Source organism: Lonchura striata, chromosome 4 (genome assembly GCF_046129695.1).
Source record: "Lonchura striata isolate bLonStr1 chromosome 4, bLonStr1.mat, whole genome shotgun sequence".
NCBI classification, from domain to species: domain Eukaryota; kingdom Metazoa; phylum Chordata; class Aves; order Passeriformes; family Estrildidae; genus Lonchura; species Lonchura striata.
Genome location: NC_134606.1, coordinates 36,501,964 through 36,525,965, shown reverse-complemented (window position 1 = coordinate 36,525,965; position 24,002 = coordinate 36,501,964). Strand labels below are relative to the sequence as shown.

Sequence of the window (24,002 nt, the reverse complement as noted above, 5' to 3'; positions counted from 1 at the left end):
ATGTCTTCAGACACACATACACATTTCATTGCTTCATACTGCTGATTACTAGTATTAGCTTAATTTATCTGGCCACAGAGAAACCTGTTTAAACTCAAGGTGTGGTTTTAGTGTGTAGTGGAAAAGCTGTAGATGGTTATTGTGCTTTTCAAACTGTTTTGTGTAGTTGCTGAAAAATGTAGTGGAAGTGAAAAGCCATGTGGTCCAAAACACGGCAGGCAGTGTCCCCATTTCCAAGCCTGACCAGATTGTTCTCTGCAATTGCTTCGGGGCATCCCATTTGAAGTGCAGCTCCTCAAAACAGGATCAGGAATATTTTATACCCAAGAAAACCTATGGCTTTGTCTCTGTCATGCCTGCTGTCACTTTCTCTGCAGGATATGTATTGATAGGGACAAATAACATGGAATAATTCCCAAGTGCTTTCTGGGTGCCTGTGTGTCTTTTTTTTTTTTTTCAGGGTAGCAACAGCAAAAATATGGCTGAAGATGGATGATTCTTCTTCTCTCCTTTTATTGAGAAATAGGCTCCAGTGTTAAATAGGCCAGTGGGGAGAGTCCAAGCCTGATGGGTCTGTTTCTGTTTACTGAAAATCATTTGATAAAAGAAATAATCTGTTCATACATGTGGAGAAAAGTAGTTCTTGTGTATTTAGATGCTTTGCATGTTACTTAGACTCCAGTAAATCCTCCCACACTGCTGAGAAAATAGCAAGCTGCAGTAAACATAACTGTGAAATCTAAACTTAACGGGGACAGGAATTCTGAAGAATATTTACCCTCCAGCTTGTTCTGTACATCTGGGATAGCCAAGTCTATTGGCATTTGGCAGTGGTTAAAGCTTGAACTTTTAACTTTCAAATAATAAAATAGTAAAATTGGGAAGTACGTCCAGCTTTGCTAAGATTTGTGTGGAATGTGGGATATTCTGGGGTTTAGTATCTTTGAGGTTCATAGATGAAAGTGATGATCTATGTTGTTAATATAGTACTTATATGAAGAGCCTCAGTATACCTTGCCTCAGTAAGGTTGTACATTCTCAGCAGTACATTCTCAATGGCAACACAATTAGCTGTTGCACCTCATGTAATAAGGACAGAAGATGTGCAGCAGTGCTGGAATGGAAAAACAACTTCTATTTTGCCTGATTTGATTATGAGTAAGCTTCTTGAGCTCCAATTTTCTGAAGGCTGTGCTGGCAACAGGATGTGGTAGTAGGCATGAGTATTTCCTGATCTTCTTGGCTCATGTGGTCCATGAGGCCCAGCAGCTTTTTCACAGCATTTTCTCCCTTATTCACCAGTTGTGATTTCAGTATTACAAACACTGATCAGATCTAGTACTATCTTGCCCATCATCTCTTCTATTGTGTACAGGTGCTGGTGTTGAGAGGTGTAAGCCTGACCACAAATTGCAGTGAAAAGGAGAGGTGAAGTGATGTAGGTAGATCACAGAAAGACTCTCTTTGAAAATTAAGATTTTATGCTCAAGCAAACTGAACATAGTAAGCCCATGGTCCTGAGGGGATGTGCCCATGAATGCTGAGGGAACTGGTGTCTGTTTGAGGCTCCTCTCTGAATGATCACAGCAATTGAGAGAAGTGTCTGAGGACTGATGCAAAACTGGGACAAGTGGCTGAGCTTTTCGAGGGTTTCTGAAAGTCTATGGAGTGCCTTTGGAATATAAGGGCAATCATAATAAGATAACTAGGACTTCTGGAAGGGAAGTTTAAAGGGTAATTGAATGTCACAGGTTGTTTTTTTTCCTGAAATAGTGTGCTTTAAAATGCACTTTGAAGTGACAAAAACCTGCATTCTAATCCTGTTCCTTCTTCAGCCATGAAAATGACCTTAGACTCAAAATAGAGGCTTTTTATTGATGGTCTTTTTATTGAGGTCTGCCTTACTTGTGAGAGACAATCAGATAAGTATGCTAGGGTTGAATGAATGAATTTTAACTAGATTTTTTTTTAAGAGAAGATCAGAGAAATAACGAAGTGTTTTGAGGGTATTTGCTTGTGTATGTATTAAATAAATTGGTCTGATGTTATTTTTGAATTCAAAGGTCACAAAGTGCAAGGTTTAAGCTAAAATATAATTAGAGTACTAGGATGCCTTATAAAGTGCACTTGTTAATGAGGAATTTTGAGATAGTATGAAATGACTAAATGTATTATTTCCCAAGCCTTGATTTCATACATATGGGTGAGTAGATAAGTTTCTTAAAACATATTAATGATTTTTTTTAAATTTACAACATCTTTCTGTAAGTGATGATGATTTTATGAGTCACTGTAAAACAAAATGAGTTTTGTAAAACAAAACTTTGTAAACATAATGTGCTTTTTGTCAGTATAGTTTACCTGACTCTTAGGCTCTTCCCTTGGTTAGAGGAACTTTTTGGTTTGAAGGACAAAGCAGGGCAAACTCAGACTTCGATTTCCTCAGAGACAGAGTGCTACTGAAGAAACTGTACATGACAGGCCAAAATGAGGCAATTTGACATAAAGTAACAAGCACCTAATTGAGCTGCATCATTTCTGATGAATTCCATGCTGAGGGAAGCCTACAATAGAGCACAGGACTTTGCCTCCTTAGTTCTCAAGACATGTCGATAGTGCATTTAATAGCAATTTCACAAACAATTTCTACTATACAATTAATTTTTCTTCTTTTTCATGAAAGTCCTACTAATGTTTTGGAGAAGGTTTATTTGTTCTAGTAAAGTGTTGTGACATTTATTGAAGCCCATACCCAGTAATGCCTGCTTGCTTCCCAGCTGTGAGTCACTGTGAAAATAAAGATTACTTTCCCTGCCATCAGCTCACACCCAAGCTAATTTTACAGCCTTGTCAAATAGCAGGAGAAATTACTAGTTATCACTACTTAATCAGGCTCAGCTGACAAGACTAGATTGGAACAGAAACATGGTGTGACTGAAGCTTGTTGCTGTAAATTGAATACTATGACATGCTAGGACAATTACTATGTAAATTTCACTGGGAAATGTTTTGTTCTGGTAGCTTATAGAGGTCTTGTCAGTACCTGGGGGCCCAGTGGGTGCTCTAGTTTCTTTTAATAAAGGCAAAGAAAAGGTCAGATGTGAAAAAGCAGCTTAGTTAAGAGAGTGAGAGCTGACAAAGACAGTAAGGGGGAAAAAAGGTTGAAAATCTCTTTGTTTTGCTTTAACTTTCTCTGGAACTTCCTATAAGAGGAGAAAATTTGAAGTGGGCTGCTTTTATGAGCCGGAAAGTGTAGTAGTAGGCTTCTGACTTGTTTCCTAAATCCAGCAAAAGGATGTCTGTGAGACACTTAACTTCTCCTATGCTATTACCTATCAGGGCAATTTTCAAGGTTGTTGATGTGTTTGGAAGGCACAGAGCCTGGTAAGTGACCACAGCACTGCCAGAGGCATCCCTTAGTGTGCATAAAACATTGTGATATGTCTACAGGGTCAAGCAAATTGCTGCTTTTATGAATGTGCTTTTGCTGTCAAGTGGCTGGAATGGTGCCAGCATTGCTCTCCTTTCTCATCATTTTAGAAGCCTATATTCTTTCATTTTGTCTGCTACAGAGGCAGTATGTTTCTGCATGTTTCTTTTAACTGTGAAGCTGTAAAGAAGGGATGATTTGGAAGTTCTGCATCTTTTCTTAAGCTCATGTGATGAGGATGTTTTTTCCCCCAGATATAAAGTTATCAGGGAATCAAACAGAGCTCATCTTATTCCTTGAAGTAAAATAATGCTGTTATTTGTGACCAGTAGAGTCGGCTAACCTACAAAATGAAATCATAACAGCCTTAGGATTCTTAGTAGTGAATAAGAAAGAAGTGCAATTTTAGCTCCTTTTCACTACTGTTTTTATGAAGAGTCATCCTTTCAGGTTGTATTTTAAAGGTGTCTCCTGCAGATAGCTTCACGGTGTTTCTGGGACAGTTTTTTTTCTTCCTCAGGCAGGTCAATATTTCAGAAATAGAGGAATCTCTTGCTATTTTCTTAACCTTCTAAAAGTCTTCCAGCAACTTTGAAGCCAAGTCTAAAATTGCTTCGCTCAGAAACTTGCTTTTGATTCTTGTTTCAACCCCACAGAAGAATTCTGTATCTCAAAGGAAAAATCAAGTCAATATTGAGTGTTTTAAAGTGAGTTAAAGAGTGTGTCTGTGTGAGGTTTCTATGAATAAGCCTTGAACTCCTGAACTGCAAAATAAAACTGTAGAAACAGCATGCAAAGCTGGTGGAAAGTTCTAATTTGTCAATTATGTGTATTTAATTTTTTTAACTATAGAAATTATTTTAAAACAAATTTTACCTTTTTTTTTAATTACAAAATTGAATCATACATATGGTTAGTGCTTAATTATGTTTCTAATGGAAGGGAGAGAGGAATGAGATTCTTCGGACAGATACTGATTTTCAAAGCACTAAGTACAACTTCACAGTTTGTAAAAATCTCATCCAGAAGTCTCTGAGGGACTAATTTAATGATGTAGGGATATTCTTTGCTAGAAAATACCAGATATTGAGTTCTGAAATGTTGTGGAAAGAGAGACTAAACTGATTTAGGATAGCAATATTTGAAAGCATAATTCAAGGTTGATAACTTTTGATTCATTATAATCTTGAAAGTGATATTGTATCTAACTCAGAATATTCATCATTTGATGACAGTTTTTGTTGGTTTTCATTTTTTTTACACAGGTGTTGGCATTTATAAAATATTTTTGGCTAAGTCTACATTGCTAGTATTATTTAATAATTCTGAGTATTTGTGAAGTGGCAATGCATAATGCCCCTTGCATGTCCTCTTTTAAACTCCTATTGCTCTGAATGGTAATGTCGTAACTTCAGTGATAAAATACATGAGTGAGCTGCTTAACTAGCAGGTTGACTGTTGCTTATCATGGTAATTTTCTTGCTAAGTATCTACCAAGACATTTCAGGCATAACGCAGAAGTTATTCTGAGATTTAACACTTCAGTAAATAAGCTTGAAGAAATGTATTATTTATGCTAAGAAATTTTCAATTTTTCAACCTTGGATACTGAACCTAATATTTGGTGCTGTTCCATGATTAAGTGCTCATGTGCTGCACTACAATATGTTATGCTTAAAGGCAATAAAAGAGGCATATTTGTACATTATTATGGCCAGTCTGTAGTATTCCATTAAGATTATGCAAAAAAGGCTTCTGAGTAGGAGCCCTTTGCTAGTTTCAGTCTTCAGGTTCTTCACCCCCTTGAATAGTATTCTTGCTGTGAGTCCTAGATAGATACTGTTGCTTCTTCATCCCCTTATTCCCTCCCAACTTGTTGATTCAGGCATTTAGATACTGCCCTCTAGAAATAAATGACCTTGCTTTTAAAAGAGCTTAAAATAATGTCTTTTGGTGCCAGCCATTTATTTGTTTGGAAAAGTACAACCCAAGGTGAGTAGTTACTTGACTGAACTCCTTCTAAAGAGTTTTGCATTTCTGTGTGTTTAGGAGGAGTGCATTGTGTAAAAATACAAAAATTTTAACTATGCACTTCATTTAAATTAAAAAATAGTTCACCTAGAGACCAGTTTGCCTGTATGACAGGACCAGCATGCAGAAGCAAATTATTTTGGCTTAATAGTTAAATTGCTCTATGATGGTGTAGTTTTTTTCTCCTGTTTTGTGTGGTCAAATGTGCCATTGTGGAACTCGGCAATAAAATAGGTTCCCAGTCCTCAGTAAGGAAAGTATTGGTAAGGGATTCCCTAAGATGATCAGTAGTCCAGGCAGCATTGTACTAAGCACTGAAGGCCACTGCCTTTTACAGCTCTTAAGAGGAGAGCTGGCAAGTTACTTGCGTATGATGAGACTGTGCTGAAAGGACAAGAGAGATAACATGCCCATACGTTGCTAGATTCCAGTCTTGGCTGTGAAATGGGCAAGCTGTTTAAATTCACCAGCCTAGTCTGGCAGTCTGTAGAGCTAGGAGCAATCCCAAATTCATCCTCTGGAGAAGACTGGAGGCCTGGGTCTATTCAGTTAGGATGAGCCACAGGATGTGCAGATGTTTACTGCTACACTGTGCTGGGTGCTGATGGGGTACCTGGCACATGCTAGAGATAAAAGCATAAGTGTGAGCTAAGCTGACTGATCAGGATTTCTTGGAATAATTTGTGGAAGACAGCATCAAACCTTGAGCACTTAAGCCTCCAGTTCTGTAAATGATCACTTACCAGCCACTAATAAGGAGACTGCATTAGTCCTGTAGCTGATCAAGGTAAGCTGAGGAAAATATAGTGTGAGGTTTCTGAGCAAAGTGAATGAGTGGTGCCTTAAACACTAAACATGAAAAATATTGCTGAACTGAGCTTTTTGGTTATCTGAAGAAACACAAGTATGGAGTTAAGGATAAAAGTGAGGAAAAATATAATGAAAACAGTGGAAGACTAGTCAAATAATGTGTTCTTAGCATCTTTAAGTGTTTATCCTCTTATAAGTGTGGGAATGATGAGTATACATATGTAGCCAGGGCTGATTACAGAAAACACTTCCATGGAAATTATAGTGATCAAAGCCAAAGTAAAAAATCAGTTCAGTATACTAATTTCAGGTAGACTGAGTTTTCTGCCCTCAATCCCAAAATTATAAAATATCATGGCAAGTTTTTCTTCTGAAACTTTGTGTGTTTATACTGATCTTTATCTCATTCAAACAAGCCATTTTATAATATATATGTAGAATGATTTAGCAGAATCAAATAACCTGTCTTCATCTTCATTTGCCATTTAAATCAGTCTTGTTAGTGCAGAGTCCTCATATGTTATTTTAAAAGTTATTCCAGTTTAAAATGCCACTAAGGCAAAAAAATAGTCATGATAGAAATGAGCTAAAATTAGCAAATAATAAGTTCCTATTAAAATTATTTTGAAGCACCTAGTATTTGTATCCATTTTTCAATTCCCCACTGACTTTTTCTTTTTTAATTTCTTAATCAGGATATGATGTGACACTAAAGCTCTACAGTAATATACTTGTCTTTATCAGTTGAGCTATGATTTCATAATTAAGAGGAGAGCTTAAAGTAAAGTTGATTCCTATCACCTACATTGCCATCTTTTCTACGCTGAGTTACATCTTGGAGCAAACACTTCACTGAAACTGGCTGAACTGCCCATGTGATCATTTTAAATCTACTAACCTTTTTTGAGTATTGATTTTAGGTTTTATTTCCAGGCCTTTATAGATTTTATAGTGTTTCAAGCCTCAGTGAAAGTGTTTGTGCTTTTTGGACACTTCTGCCATTCAAACTACCTGAATGATACTTACTGTCCACATAAAGCCTACATTCGCCTAGTGTGCAATTTGCAATGTCTTTATGTGGAGGATGACAATTGGAGTTCATGTGTGCAAGTGCTATAATTTGCTAAATTGACACAAGTTTGACCAAATTTTTCACCAAAACATTTAGGCTCTGTGAAAGAGATTGTTTTGCTCAGGAGTGGTACAAGAATATTTCTGTAAGTAGTCAGTTCAGTTTCATTTTAACATAATTTAGACAGTTTTACCTAATGTGTATGATGGTGATCTTTATACATGGCATTTTTCCTTTCTACACCAAACTTTGCTTTATTTTTTATTTTAGTAAATTTTGGTAAAATTACATTCTTCAGGAAATATTAAAGAATCTTGAATTGCAATTTCTCATTTCTTTGGAGACTCAAGAATTTGCCTTTTAAAACAGGAAGCAATGTTTGTAGCTTCTAAGTAGTCTTTTTGGCAGCCAGGGTATTTGGCATCACTTCTAAATCTCAGGGTATAAAGAAGCACACTCGTGGACTTGGAGCAAATGGTGCATGCATTATATATGTTTATTCTCATGAAAATACCTAGCTTTATTCTCATGGTACCTCCAGTGTCTCAGCTGTGGAGGTCTAACTGCATCTCTGTTGCAGTTCGTGGGCCTTTCCTGGGCATTGCAGCTGTTCACCAGGTGTGTCCTGCAGCCCATCAGAGCACAGAGCACTGCCCTCTGCTACGGACAGTGTTGAATAGAACACCAAATAAAATGGATTTCATGTTATGCTTTGTAAAACAGTGGTCTTCTATTGCTGTTAGAGTCTCATAGGGGCTAAAAATAAGTAGAATTCCACTTGCTGAAGAAAGGCTAGTAAAGCACTGCTATGAAACCTAGCAAAAAATGGTGAAGTTTAGGGTTTCATTTTCATTAATTTGAAATCTGACCAGTAAAGGGGGGGTTGGGGGGGGGGGGGGTGTTTGGTTTTGTTTGTTTGTTTTGGTTTTTGTTTTTTTTAATAAAAGCACAAAAAGTATATTTTGGTGGTTTGTGGTTTCTGCTAGAAATCAATTAACATATAACTTTTGCCATATAGCTTTGCAATGGCAATCAAAAGTAAATGTAAATGAGGATTAAAGATCAAAGTTGAATGATGGAGAAATGTTAAGAAAGTGTTAGATTTTTTTCTCAGATTCTAAGTGTGGCTCTATTTTAGATCGATCTGTTCAGCAGGAAGACTAGAATAGTAGTAGACTAAATCCATCAATGTTGCTTCTCCTTCTCAACATTCTAGCATAATGCAATCACTCTGAAACTGTCAATGAGAATATCTAAATCCAGTGACCTACCCCATCCTTACACACATAAGGTTACAATATTAACAATGCATATTTCAGTACAACTGTTTTCAAAAGGTATTTTGTTATACTGGAGGAGTGACTTTTTAAAAAAGAAATGGCATCCTATGTTTGGGTGTTTTGGGTATTTTTTTCCTCTTACTTTTTAGAAATTGTTAGTCTTACTTATGTGAGGTCCTTTTGCTTGGTTAATTTGTTTTCAGCTTGGAGTTTTATGGAGGCGGAAACTTACCACCACTTACAGTTTTGAAATCATATTTACTGGGAGTCAAAAATGCTGAAGGAAAAACTTTTACTTTAAAAATAGCTTGAGAGTTCCACGTGTGTCTTGTTAGTTGCATTTGTTCTAGTCCAAGAAACATCACTGTTGACAAACAAGTAGCAACAATAGGTGTTGGTTTTGATAGGTGGATTTTTTACCATCTGAAATATCTATGTATTAATAATGGGCTTCATTTGTTGTACTTGTTCCTACAAATAGGAAAAGAATATCTACTAAATTCTTTCACTGCAGTGGATTTTCTTTTACTCACAAAATATTTAAATATATATACTTAGACTTTTCTGTCACTAGGTAATGAGCACTGCTTTCTCCAGAAAATGACGTTATTGTAAATCATCTGTCTATTTTCCAATGTGCTTGTGTGTTTTACCCATAAGCTGCTTACTAAAATGTTTCCACAGTGCTTATTTCAGAAAATGGCTTGTCATTAAATTAATTCTCACTATGTTTTAGGAAGAAAGTCTGAACTACAAATTTAAATCTTAATTTTTAGTAAAGTATCTAAAACCTAGTTAGTTTATTTATAGCTACATAACAGTTAATATTTTGCAAATACAACTATAGTAGCTATGAGTTTTTATTATTTCTTTGGAACATTTCATCAGTGTGCTAGCTGTATAATGTATTGGTAAATACTGATTTCTAAATGACATTTATAAAGTGGAAATGCAAACAAAGCTGCAAATATATGTAAATCAAAACTGTATTCTCTAACATTTTTTTGATATGCATAGTTATGTTTTCTGAAAAGGAGCAAAGATATCTATACTTTTCTTTTAAACCTAGAATTTGCAGGGCTAAACTTTTAATTTTGTTTGTTTATTGCAAAGCTGACAGGTTTCTGCTCTAGGGATACCTTTATCAGGATGTGACTTTCTTTTGAGGAATGAGAAATTGTTCAGTTACTTTGTTCCCAGAGGTGAAAATGCCAGGCTTTGTTAACAACAGAAGAATGTGTCCCTTTTTTCTTTTTTTCAACAAAACATGAAAGATGCAATCCTATCAGTTGCAGTAATCTAAACATTTGTCATAAAATATTTTTGGATATTAGGACACATTTATTTGCATGGCCATTATTTATTTTTGAGTGCTACGGTTTTTTTCTTTCTGAAATGTGTAAACAACTCAATACTGAAAGCAGGTTAAGCACTGATATTCCATAGCTGCTGTGCAATTAAGATGTTGAACATACAGTACTTTCCTTTCAAAGATGAAAGCTTGTTTACATTTCCTTGTTTTAAGCCTGCACTTCCAAAATTGTGTGTTGTTTTATCTCTATACTTAATAGGAACAGTCATTTTGGATCTGTACATGTAAAGTTGGAGTTGTATGTGTGGATATTGTTTTTCATATTGTAAGCACATATCACCCAGGATAATACTGAATTGTTTTCTAGAGTTTAGCTCTTCGTAGACCAAGCGATCATTTCAGATTAGCTTCATATTATGCTTTGGAATTCTTTTTGATAACAGAATTTGGTTTTTGGAAATGATGTCACAGAAGATATGTCATCTGTCATGCTGCAGGAAAAAGTTTTCAGTGAAGGAAAAATAATTCCATCCAGTTAGATTTTTTTCCACTCATTCCACTTAAATATTGTCATTGTTCCTATTTATTCACTGTTGTAGCAGTGTGCTTTAAACAGTCCAGCTATTTTCACATGAAATTACTGCTTGATTGCACTGTTGAGTTTTATGCTAGAAACCATGTTGTTTGAATGGCCCAAATTGATGACAGCATACACCAACTCAGATTTTCAGTATGCTTATGCAATTATTTTCTTGCTTCTGCAGCTGTAAGCACAAGGTGTACTTGGAAGCACTACCAAACACAAGCATCATCATCCCCTTTCATAACGAGGGCTGGACCTCGCTCCTGCGCACAATCCACAGCATCATCAACCGCACGCCGGACAGCCTGATCGCAGAGATCATCCTGGTGGATGACTTCAGTGACAGAGGTGAGGCCCAGATGTTCTTGGTTTAACTTGAACTTTTAGTGCAAAGTGGTCCAGAGAGAAACTAAAGAGATGCAAAACCACCCTTGAAGTACCCCCTTTGATTGTTAGCAGGAATAAACAATAAGATGCTTTTGTTTGACTTGGAATGAATACTGAAATTCATGCCATAGGGAAGAGAGACTGTCAGCTGTTGATTAGGCTTTATTAAGGTTGTTTTTAATGTTATTACTGAAATACTGCAGATTTTAGTATGTATTCATCTTTTCCCTATAATTCTCTTTTACTCTGAAAGTACACCAACTTTGACAATTTTGGATGCAACTCATTAGCTTTTGAGCCTGAAATTTTATTGAGATAGGCAGATTCACGTACTAGTACATAATAGCCATACAGAGAAATGAGGGTTTTTTGAATGGAATATAAAAAACACTTTGGAATAGATGATCAAAATTTACATCATTTATATGCAGTAAAATTAAGAAAACTTCAATCACTTAATGTCTTATGCTGCCATTACTTCTTGAATGCAGAGCAAACAATTAATGCCTCAAGTTCCTTAAATGAATTTTAACATTTCTTTAGGTAAGATTCTTCCATGATAAGGATAGGGAACTAGGAAATAGGGTTTTTGTTTCCAAATTTCAGTTCATCCCTTAGGACTTTAAACATGAAGACCATTGACTTTGGTGTTTTGCAGGGTAGGTTTTCTGTTTGTGTGGAAACATCAGTTGCTGGTGTGTATGTTAGCTTTGTTCTGAGTAGACTGATAGCAAAAGAGAGAATTGTAACCTTTGCTAATGTTTTACCTGAAACCTTTGTCTCAGCTAGGAACTTAAGGAGTAGATTTCTGACCTACTGTTTTAAGAAGCCCCCGGGTGAGTGAGAGAAATATTAGTAGAGTGCTGCAGTAGCAGAACCATTTTTGTAAGATTTTTTTTTAACTTGATATTTCAGGGTTTAGAAAGATAAATGCTGCACACATCTATCTTGCCCTCTCATATCTGCTGGTTTACTTGCAATATGTCCTTTGATGAACTGCCTCTCGATCTGTAATGCAATTTAAGTGAAATTGTAAAGTGAGTACAGTTCTGACTGGTCTATGTTTATGAAATCTAGACCATAGATGAAAGTTTTTGAAATCAGACGTGTAAAACAGGCTGTTTCTGCAGGCTAACAATTTCCTAGTAGTAAACAACTCACTGTAAGTTGTTTTTATAAGGTATCTGACAAGTAAAAAAGCTGTTTTTCTTTTTTTTCTCTCATTTTTTTCCCCTCATTTTTTTTCTTTTTTGGCTGAAATAGCAACTGTTGAGACCATGCTTGCTCAACAAGTATGGTAATACATGGTAATACTGTAGCATTTTTTGAAATGAAAAACATAATTGCTATTGTTGATGTATTTTAAAATATACTAGTGTTTTGTAAAGCTTATCTACATCCAGGTTATTAGGAAAAAGAATTAATGCCACTTTCTTGCATGCTCTAACTTAATTTCTGCTGATTGCTTGTTATAACATTATAAAAATCTCCATAGCCTTATTCATTTCCAGTTATATAAAGCTATCTGACTTTTCAGTAGAACAGTTTTCAGCTGGAAGAAGTGGTTCATGTAGCATAGGAATGTTTAACCAGAGCGTTTAATGCAACTTTGAAAAACTGAAAGAAACCTACAAAGCAGACTTACATGAAGTTGGACCTAGAAGCATGGTAACAGTTAAATTATTTACTTTTATTTATTAGTGTTATTAAAATAAAGTTCAGAAATGTGAATGGTTGCCAGTTTTGAGCATATTTTGTACTGTATATTTTAAGAAGAGAAATGACACAAGAAAAATCTGCTGCAGTCTCTACTCTGAATTCAGTAATATTGAGGTCAGATGAAAATTTTGGTACACCTGAAGTCAGTTTAATTCTTGTATTTGTGATCCTCTAAAGTTTACTGAACTTCTGTTTTCTTGTGCTCTTTTTTCTCTTCTATGAGGTGGCCACACAGAGTTGGATTATTTTATGTTAAGAAAATGCTGACTGATATGTATCTCTACATTTCACAGTTTTTATGAACTGAAAAGCAGTTCATAAAATAACCTGTTTTTAAGAAGTGGCAGATTCTTTTACCCTTTAGTTACCTTTCTGAAACTGATAGGAGTAAAGCAGTGTAAAAGATATTGAAGCCAGATTAGGCAAAAAATCAAGTTTGTGTGTTCGGTTGTCAAAACCCATAGAATCATTGCAAGCAAAGTTTGTTGCTGTGTTGAGGCAGTATATTGATTAGTGATAAATTCATATTCTTTTTCCTTATTGTATAATTTCTGCATGAAGCTGGAGATGCCATAAAGCTGACAAATGGCTATTATTTTGTGAAATCAGTTATATGTTATTAAAGTGGCATGTGTATATATACTATTCTCATTCCATAATTTCGTATTATAAGGGAAAAATTTTGTTAGCAAGCTAAATATCGTGTGTAGATAGTCAAAAGTGAAAATTAGGTATTTCACTAACAATGGTATTTTAAAAGTAGTGATTAAATAGCAAACATTTTTCTCTAAAGTTTTATATTAATCCTGCTTTTTCTTTTTAAAAACATCTTGGAAATTATGAAAAGACAGTTCATATTAGAAGCAGTAGATGAGAAAAATAATAAATTTCCAACTGTGTAAAAGACTTTTAAAAAAAGGCTCCAATATTTTTCCTTCTTTTTAACTAATGCCAGTATAAATACTGAAATGCACTGAATAAAACTTTTGATAACAAATGATGAAAATGTTTTACTGAACAGCTAGATACCAGAAGTTGGCTGCTTCATCTTCAGAATAACTTGTATGCCTTCATTTTATTCATATGCAGTCCTTTGGCTTTTATGATCAAAACCAAAATCTTTAGATCATGCATAATATTCTGCATAAATTATGACATTTAGATGTTATAAAAGTAAAAGGACAGCTGCACATCTTTAAATAACAATATAATGCAGACTAAAGGCTTGATATTATGAGGGAGGTAAGGAAATGTTATGACATGAAAGTGCAATATTTGATTATGGACAGATTTAATATAAAAAACTACATAAATATTAGAAGTTAGCTGTTACAGAAAGAAATGTAGATTTAAATACAGATACACAGTTGCAAGATGTCTTTATTCATGTAATTTATAGAGAGTGTTTGTATTTGTATTTAAAATTTGTGAACCAACTGATTTAGTGGAACTCCATTTCAGCAAAAATAACAGCTTTGATTTATATTGTAAACACACATGGCAGAATGTTGGTGTACTGGTGAGATGAAAGGGGACTGAATCTGAAGTTCCTAGGTGCTCTAATAAATATAAAATAAATACATTGCCACTTAACAAGCACTATAAAAGAGAGGAAAATAATAAGCTTCTACTTAGTTTGCCTTAGAAAGCTGTGGATACAATAAGAGTACATTTTAATGATGTACATAATTTTACATACTAAAGCGTATGAAGTGTTTCTGATTTTTTGATGGATTTGGAGCTGCAAATCCAGTACCTGATTCATATAAGCTCTGTATTTAAACTCAAGGTTCAAGACCTATCAGTTTCTAGTGTAACCTACCATGGAGAATCAACCTTTATATTGGAAACACCAACACACCTCTATGTCATTATCTGCCGTGGCTTTGTGTGCAGCTCTAGTTTTGTGATTCTGGTTTCTATAAAAATGAGCCTTGTTGAAAGTAGCTTTTTTTTCTGGGAAAGTTTTGGGGTTTGTGTGAAGGTTGTTTGAAATGGAAGGTGTGGAAGATTGGTTTGCAGGTTTGACGTTAAAGATTGGGTGTTTCTTGTTGACATAGTTTGCTCTGAAGTCAGACAAATATCTGAAAAAGGGTAAGAAGCAGAATGCTAAGAAGCAGAATATGGGCAACAGTTTTAAAAGAAAGGGCAAAATGAAAAAGAAAGCAAGTTTTCATTGGTTCAGTTATGGAACAGCTTGCATTTACAGAGGAATACTAAAAAATTTAATTAATGTTTTAAAACTTTAGAGAAACATAGATTTGCATAATTCATTAGTTAAACAGTTCATGTAGAGTGCCAACATATCATAGATTTGTACATCAACTTTTATTTATTTTTATGTATCAATTACTTTATTATGAGTCAGACTTGTAAACTGTTACTAACACAGTGTATGCCCATGCATGTGAAGTTGACTTACAAAGGATTTTGACTGTACGCTGTAGTTCTTGAACCAGTACAACACTTATTATAAGAAAAAATAAACAATGCCACAGCCAACAATAAATTTATTAGCAGTAACAATTATTTGGCAGTATTTTAGTTTGGAAAAAACCCTCAGATTTGACAAGGGAAAAAAAGATTTTGCACCCTTATTAGCTTACAGCTTCTTCCTCAACTAGTTCCTTTCACTGGCAATGAACTGGTCTTTTGGTAGAAAATGACAAACTAGGAAATTTTCCTTCATGTTGATGAGCCAGTCCCTTCTAATATTGCTGTCTATTATGATCTCCGGGTTCTGTCCCCTTGCTTAGGTCTGTTTTCTGCATCATTCATTTGAGATCAACATGGTGTCTCCTATCAGGTACCATATGGTTTGTGTCAGACTTCTGAATAGGCCAGTTTAATAAAATAGAAGTCAGTGTGCAAAAGCAACTTGTGATTACTTCATCAGAGCTGTAGTTGGTCAGTGAACTTCAGTGCCAGTTATGTGCTTTTTTTCTGTGAACACTGGAAGATGACCTGGTATGACTGGGATTTTTTAAATTGTAGTTCTGTAAACTACATTGGTCATACTATACAATAATGGCAGAGCAAGGGAAGAGAGTTTGTGCTGAAAGCAAAGCAACTCTATCAGACTATCAGATTGAACCACTTTCCACTGAAGGGACACATGCTATTCCATGGAGTTGAAATTCCCTGTATTTTGTTTGTAGACAATTCCCTGTATTTTGTTTACGTAGCGTCATTGAAACGCAAATGTATGGATGCTTGGCTTCAGATCATGGCTAGATGTAACTTTCCCCTGAAATGAAAAATTGCACAAAGGACTGTCTTGTCGTAGCAAAGCTCTGCTATAGACAAGAAGTGTCTCTATGATCAAAGCTCACATCTCCAAAAATTGCCATGTTAGGTATAGCTCATGTAAGACATTATTTGTGAGAAAGGAAGGGTGAATCTACACACAAATCTGGTAGGTTTGTAGACAAATAGTTATACCTGAACCACACAGCCTTACAGGCTGGGAAGCCTGTTGCTGCAATCAAGTAATTATACAAAGGTAAAGAGAGATGTTTTCTGCTTAGTGAAGAGTTTGTAGTGACTTTGCACTTGCTTAATGCAGCATCCTGGAAGCCAGAGGGATCCTGGCAACTTGAGTTGCACTCTTCATTTCACTGATAGCATAAGTAAAACTTCCCTGGAGCAGAGTTTAATACAGCAAGCTTTTCAAGTAATGTTGACCTTAATATGAACATATTACTTCATCATGCATGCTACAGCAGAAAAAAAATTCTTAGCTTTTAACCCTATATCAATGTCAGTCTCATATTTTAAAACTATTTAAAAAAAGGAAAAGGCCAAAGAGAAAATGAAACTAATTCAATTTCAAGATGTCTATATTGACTAGATATTTAACTAAATGCAGCATTTACATTTTTATACTTGTGATATTGAGCTATAAAATGACTCATTTCTTCTACAATGCACTCAGTTACTTGAATTTCATGAAACTTGGACTTGCTTCTGGTCAAAATACTATCACTGTAAAAAGTACAGCTTATAACATATCTGTGAGTAGGTTGGAATAAACTGACTTGAATCTTTAGTACCAGGCTTTCTATTCTTCACTCTATATTCTCAGTTTTGAAAATTTAACATTCTAAATTCTGCTGTGGAGTTTTTCTTCTGGAATTACAGAGTACAAGATTTTCCCTTCAGCTCCTTGATGCACCTTGCAATAGTAGTTTCATTACTGAAGGCATTTTGACTTGACAGAATGGCTTTAGCAGTGGTAAAAGGAAGCGTTGGCCTGAGGTTGGTGAGAGTTCAGCTCAGAAGAATAATGGTCATTTTGAAGACAACTACAGCTCGTCTCAAAATGCATTTCATTTGCTGGAGTAAAAGTATTGTCAGGTTATGAGAAAGTGAGAGGTGGGAAGAATTTCAAATAACTGAAGTTTTACACTTTACCTAGAAGAATTGAGAATGTGTCTGCATTGGGATAAATTTAGGAGTATCTCCCACATCCCAATGCTGCCTGCACTCAGGGAACTCAAATATAACTTGGCTGTAAAAATGAAAACTCCAGTGATGAAATACTAATGTGAAAACAATTTCTTACTTTTCACATAGTTGATCAAATTGGTTATAATAGGTAAGTAATTTCACTTTTGAGTATGTGTGGAGTCAGGATATGAAGTTTTTGTTTCCACAAGTTCTATATTGGTCAGTCTATCTTTAGTTGCCCACCCTATTAAATGTTTGCTGGGTGTGCATCATGCCTCCACACCACATTGCTTTTGTTTCTGAACATGTGAGGAATTCTTGAGATGGGAAACAATCAGCAGCCTGCACTTAGCAAGATTGTGTTCTCTGGGTGTCAACTTCTAAAAACTGTTATGCCGTGCTTGTTTCGAGTGTGGTTCATGAGATACCACGCTGAAGTAAATCTGGATTTAAAACAGTATAGTTACTCTGGGTCAGTTTCAAATAATGGAAGCACATTTATTCATATGGCAAATTTTTATACTGTGCATTTCAGCTTTGGTTTACATTTCCTTAGGGTTAAGTTGAATTATGGCTGAAGTGACATTATTTTAAAATTCCTCATGTGGAATACTCAGTTTTGATCTTGTGAAGAGGAAGGAAAATTTCTAACTCTGCATAAACATAGATCTCTACATTGGCTTTTCTCTGAAACATGAGCTGTTTACTTTCCACTTGAAAAGCATTATTACATTGCAGTAATAGACAAAAAACAACTTGACAAGAGACTTGAACAATTAGCTCAAATTATCTTCTTCAGCTAAAGTTAATGAATTGTGGAAAAGATGCACATTAGTTTCAGAAAAAAATGGAAAAGATTATGTTCTTGTGCATTTTCTTACATTTCTTCTTTTCCAAGTTTCTTCTTACCTTGTTTATCTTTATAAGCTTTAAGATTTTTTTTTTTTGCTTAATTGCATGAGGCAATTCTTAACTAGTATTCCAAATGTATTACTTCTATGATTTCACTGAGTAGTATAATGGAGATGTTAACTAATTTAACTAATTTTTGCAACTTCAAATGACATATCCCCTGAATAATCACAGTTGAAACCTGCAGACAGGGATGTAGGATGGAAACTGAAGCCTGTTGCTTTGGATTTTTTCAGACATTGCATCTGATCAAATTCAGACTGGTAAATTTTTCTTTTCTTGGTGGTGCTTTGTTATTAGGAATCAGGAGAACAGATCTGAGATCTTATAAAGTATTGTTTTTCATAAGCTAATCAAGTAGGTTTTGCTGTAGTAACAAGAGAAAGGATTCTTGTGCCAAATAACTGTCTGTTGTTTAGGAAATTTCCTTTAATTTAAAATTGAAATTTATTCATGGTCCTTTTCATGCATGAATGTTGTTTCAATGTTATTTTTAAATAACTCATTATCTTTTCATTGTACACAGAAAGAGATTGCAACTTTCAGTTTTCAAACTTCATTGCAGTTTAATAAAGTGTGACAGGCTTTCGAATTGACATCCTAGTAGTCTTTCCAAAAGTGCTAGTTTTTTACAGTCAAGGTTGCCTTAATTGCAAATTAAACTAAGTAGACTTTGAAAAGATATTTCACCTTTCCTGAATGTAGACTTTTAAGAAAGCTTGCAATCGTCAAGTAAAATAACATCCTTAAAGAATAGGCAATAGTATTGTCCCCAGCTACTATATTTTATGCATCTTAAAGAAAATAATTCCAGAAAACCTTTTACTTCGTTTTCCTGTATTATAAATGTGGTTTTTTGGTACATTTTTCCTGTTTTCAAATCATGGGTGAGCCTGAAACCTGCTAATATTCCAAATATATTACCAGTAACATAAGAGAAGTTGTTTTCCTGTTCATTCACTGGTACTGAGCTTCACATAAGGTAAGAGGGAAAAAGAATGTGGGTGGTATAGGGAAAGCTGTGAAATTATCAAAGCAGTAAATCAGGATTGTCACTCATAAGAGAGTTTTGAACCCTGGATTCTGGTATTAAAACAACTGTGTTTTACTAAAGGTTTACTAAATGATCTGTAAAAGTCTTTGCAGTCAGATATAGGCTATGAATAGTTTCTAATAATTTCCCTGGGAGATGAGTGGGAGAATATTGATTTGGTTGCAAACTAAATGTCTTTTTGTTGTTTTTTTTTTTTTTTTTTCCCCAAAAAATATGCTTTTGTCTTTTCTAGACTCATTCTTACATGTAGGATTGCTAGCAAGTGTTTAGTTTACAAATCTTATCACATCCTAAAGAAAGAAGAAAAATCCTGTAATTAGATTAGCAGATTAATTTCTTCAAAGTTTTATAGATGAAGAACAAAGCTTTCTCCTGCCCTATTTTTTTTGTAACCCTGACAAAATCAACATTTTTAAATAGTTCTGGTACATGTTCTGACCTTGCTTCACTGATGAAGGAAAAGAGTTAGTAACTTCTATTCAAGTTCTGGTATATTCTATTTCTGTCAAAGCAAATGAACAACAACAGCAAAAAAAAGCTTAAAGCTTACAGAATACTTTCTTAGAATCTTGAGAGCTGAAATTAATTTATATTAATTTAATCTTTGTGCTTTTCTTTTGATATAACCTAGTACATAATTTGACAGTACTTGTTTCTGATGATCCTTTCCTGGATAATGGCAAGCAGTTCTCCCATCATTTTTATTTATTTAATATTTTTATTCTGATTAAATGGAGGCCCTGTTGCCAAAAGCATCTATTTGTTTACTGTTGTATATGTTTATGCAGATTTTTATTTTGTGCAGGCAAAAATCAAAAGTGTACTTAATGCATGTTTTGTTTATTGCTCTTCAGTGTCGCACAGGAAGCATTTGTGACATATGGAATTGTCTAGTTACAAATCTTCTTGTACAGAAATGCAATCATAATTTTGATTAACTTGAAAAGGAATGTTGTTGCTCTCAGAAATCACTATCCAGACGTTCAGTCAGCTTTGGGGGCTTTTGTGTGTGTGCTGATTTCCCCAAATGAGATCATGTATCTTTCAGACAGATGGGCAATTTTATGAAGCTTATAAATGGCTGAAAGCTTTAATGGCTCTGTCATGCGCAGTTTGTTTTTGAAATGCTACTGATTTGTGAAAAAAAACATTAATAACTTGTACTGAGCAATTATAATAGATTTATTTTGATAGGACGGGTTCAAACTGTGTTTTCTAAATTAGCATAAGTTCCATATGCAATGGGAAATTTTGGTGAAGAAGAATGACAAAATCAAAGCATGATTTGCTACATGCAAAGAGCTTTTAGCATTCTCCTCTGCCTTCTCAAGTTACAGGTATAAACTCAATTTACTTGGGATAGTGATTTTTTTTTCCCCCTTTTTATCCAGTTGTATGTTTATGCATTATGAGAGCAGGTACACACTTTGGTTTTTGTGGCTTTGCAAGGCTGCTGCACAATTGAGACACCCAGCACACAGAGGCAAACAAATACATTGATTTCATTTATGGTCAGTGACTTAGCAACCTTCGTTCACCTGCTGTAGGACCCCTCCTATCTGCCCTCCTCACAAATTCAAGAAAATACGCTTTAGGATAAATGGAAAAATGTTTCATGAAGCCAGAATGCACTACACAGTATGGAAAATCCTAACCATTTAGAACAGGTGGCTGCTGGGGATTTTGCTTTTATGTGGTATAGAAAACCCTTCTCATCACACTGGTAAAATGTACTACAAACACGTGCATGGCATTCAGGGATGAAGGCCTTCTAATCTGTGCTGACTTCTGGCTTTGGAATTTGAGTGTTGCTGTTGTCAGAGTGGTGGCGGGGAGGGGGGCACTTGGGGAGATTTTGGCTTTGTTTGTTTGTGTTTTCTAACATAATCTAATTTCTCCTACTCTTACATCAGGATATTTTACTGCACTATCTTCTATCTTTATTTTTTTTACTAGGGATCTGATGATTCTTTAATAGGTAGAAAGCTCTCAACAAATCCAGATTATTTCTGCCTAAAGTCTCTTCTTCCCCCTCCGTTTGAAGGGCAACATACTGAATTTAGAAAACATAATTGACATTCTTTGTAAAAAGTGCTGTTTATGCACATCTGTCAAAATAGCAAACCTACAGCTCTAGATTTAGCAGGATAAACATGAGTTAACTCTCTTACTCCATTTCTGCCTCATTTAATCATAGAAGAGACACAGATTAATTGTTCTTTGTCATACACTATTTCTAGTCAGCAGGGAAATCTACTCCTGTTTGTAAATATTTTAATTTCAAAAGTTTATTTTAAAAAATGTTCTACAGTTCTACTGGAAATGTAGGAGAATTTGACAAAAATACTTTAAGGGTCTTACTCCCGTAGTCTTGCATAAAACAGCTCCTGGTGTGATGGAAGAAAGACATACTGTGTACAAGAAAATGTAATATTTTTTAAATCAGTATCCTTTAACACTACAAAGCAATACAGAACAGATGTTAGTCTTGTTCTTGAGTGGTTTACCTATTGCAGTTTTTAACTGTAGAAAGCATCAGCAGATTTTGCTAATGAATGGAAAAATGAAAATAATCCTTACTACATTTGAGTCTAAAACTATTGCGGTTCTTGAAAACATTAGCTGAACTGTTTGCTTCTTATATGCAAACCTCATTCTTGTGTTTTTGTATTGGCAGCTTGATATTAATGATAAGAAAACGAGTTTTGTGCCACGAGCTTTAATAATACATGACCATGGCATTGAAGTGTGCAATGGGCCAAATTCAGATACATGCATCTAGTCAGTGTGTTATTTACAGGACCTTACATAGCCTTTTTAAACACAGTTCCTGGTTTTTTCTTTGAAGGAAAGTTAAATGTGTTCTTAGCCAGTGATTGACAATCTGTGCACCAGCTGTGAATGTAAGGGTGTGAAGCATAAAATAGGTTGATGGTGCCAATTTTGCTGGAGCCTGTTTTTTGTGTGTGTACTCCTGGAGGAAGTAGAAGTGATTAAATTTTGAAAGAAATTGATGATTATTACTTCTGAACTGAATTGATTATTTCTGTGGAGTCTTGTAAGTGTTGCTAGTTCAGGTAATTTAACTGAATTTAGAGCTTCAGCAAGAACTGTGAGCTAATTCCTTTTCTTCTGTCTTATGTCCCATGATCATTTTAGTTTTTTGAAGTTCTATCTATTTGAAATTGGTTTCCTTCATGGAGTGAGCATGGAGTTAAGCTGTACCTAACAAATATTGTATTTTTTTAAATGCTATGCCTTGATTATGAATGAAATAATAGTTATAAAAATTCAATTAAAAGCAAATTTCCTTTATTTCAATAGGGTAGAATTTGGAAACGTTTCAAAGAAGTCTGAAATTCTGGAAAGTATATGCAATTATTAAATGGTAAACTATTCTTGCATACTTGGTGGCCATGGTCATCTATATTTTTTATATGGATAATCACTTGTATTTCACTGTGCTGTAGTGGGCTTTGTTTGTCCTTGGGTACTTTTAGAGTTCATGTAATAGGAGGGATGATCTTGTCCTAGTATAAATCAATTATATTGGCAGAAAAATATATGTGATAAGTTGTTTGTATCTCTTTTAGACTGTCCAATTAAGCTGGCATATACTGAGTTGAATTTTTAGCAACATGTTTTAGGTTTAAAAAAATGAAACCTGTTAGACGCCCAAGAACAGTTGCCCCCCTCAACCAGCCCACCCGTTCCCCACCTCACCTCAAAGCTCTGCATTCCATACCATGAAATGATATTTTATTTCAGGATAGAGTAGACTTCATTCCAACATATTGGCTGTTTCAAAGTAGTTTCTCTATGGTGTGAAAACTGTAGCTTGTCAGGCACTCCTGCACTACTGAAGCAGCAGCATGAGCTGTGAGGCAAGTTGGGGTACAGTGATTTAACTGCACACTATTTGACATAAAATAATTTTCAACTCTAAGGTGTCAGTCTAACCTATCTTGCTGTTATAAGTTGTACTGCAGATGCTTGTGTGGGTTTTTAGTAATGCATCCTTGCAGTGTTTTTGTAAAGCTGCTTAAATGCATATGCATTCTTGTTGTTAAAAGGTAAATACAAAAAAGATAGCAGAATCCTGTAAGCAGTTACATTTCTGCTTATATACAAGAGACTAATATTGGAACAAGACCAGAGTTTTTCTATTTTCTATTCTCACTCTCCTCCTTCAGGCTGTGTTTTTTACATCATGATTTTCTCACTTCTTTTAGATTTTTGTCCAAAACAGTGTCCCTGAAGCTGTAAACTACTTTATAGCTATGGAATTTGATACCAAATCCCAGGGAAACTGAATGATCCCAGGTTTCAGTAGCTGAGAAAAAATAATAGGGATGGTAGTGAAGTTATTATTGAAAACATGTCTATTGATGGGATCTGGATCATTGTATCTGCAGGGAGCTTAGGGACAAGAATGAGAATCTGTTTTGCAGGAAACACAGAGGGGGATCATAGGAGAAAAGGATGATTGACAGAAAAAACTGAGACCAGGAACATAATTCTGATAGATTTATTTTAAATTTTGGGGTGCATTTGCTCCTCGAGTTTTATCTTGCTGCATAAGGTTGTGCTTTAAGATGATCAACAGTATTTTTCTAAATTTCTCACTGTAGAATCAGAGAGTGGGAACACGTCTTTTATGAACAAGCTTATAAGGCTTGTTCAGCCTGTAGAAGGGAGAATTCTGGGAACACCTTACAGCAGCCTTCCAGTACCTAATGGGGGCCTACAACAGAGGTGGAGAGGGACTTTTAACATGGGCAGGTAGGGATAAGGCAAAGGGGAATGGCTTTGAACTGAAAGAGGGCAAGGTTAGATGTTCTGTTGGTAAGAAATTCCTTCTATGAGGGTGATGAGGCGCTGGAACATGTTCCCCAAAAGGTTGTGAATGCTCCGTTTCTGGCAGTGTTGAAGGTCAGGTTGGATGGGGCTTGGAGCAACCTGG

General features: G+C 35.2%; 1 protein-coding gene across 2 annotated transcripts in view; it reads left to right on the top strand.

The window, feature by feature from the left end:
• The window catches only part of GALNTL6 (polypeptide N-acetylgalactosaminyltransferase like 6), a 436,241-nt gene that overhangs the window by 187,925 nt on the left and 224,314 nt on the right, over positions 1 to 24,002 (top strand). For both annotated transcript variants that reach the window (XM_021552775.3, XM_021552857.3), the window contains one exon: positions 10,700 to 10,866. In XM_021552775.3, the coding sequence (XP_021408450.2) occupies positions 10,700 to 10,866 (167 nt within the window). The remainder of the gene's footprint in view (positions 1 to 10,699; positions 10,867 to 24,002) is intronic.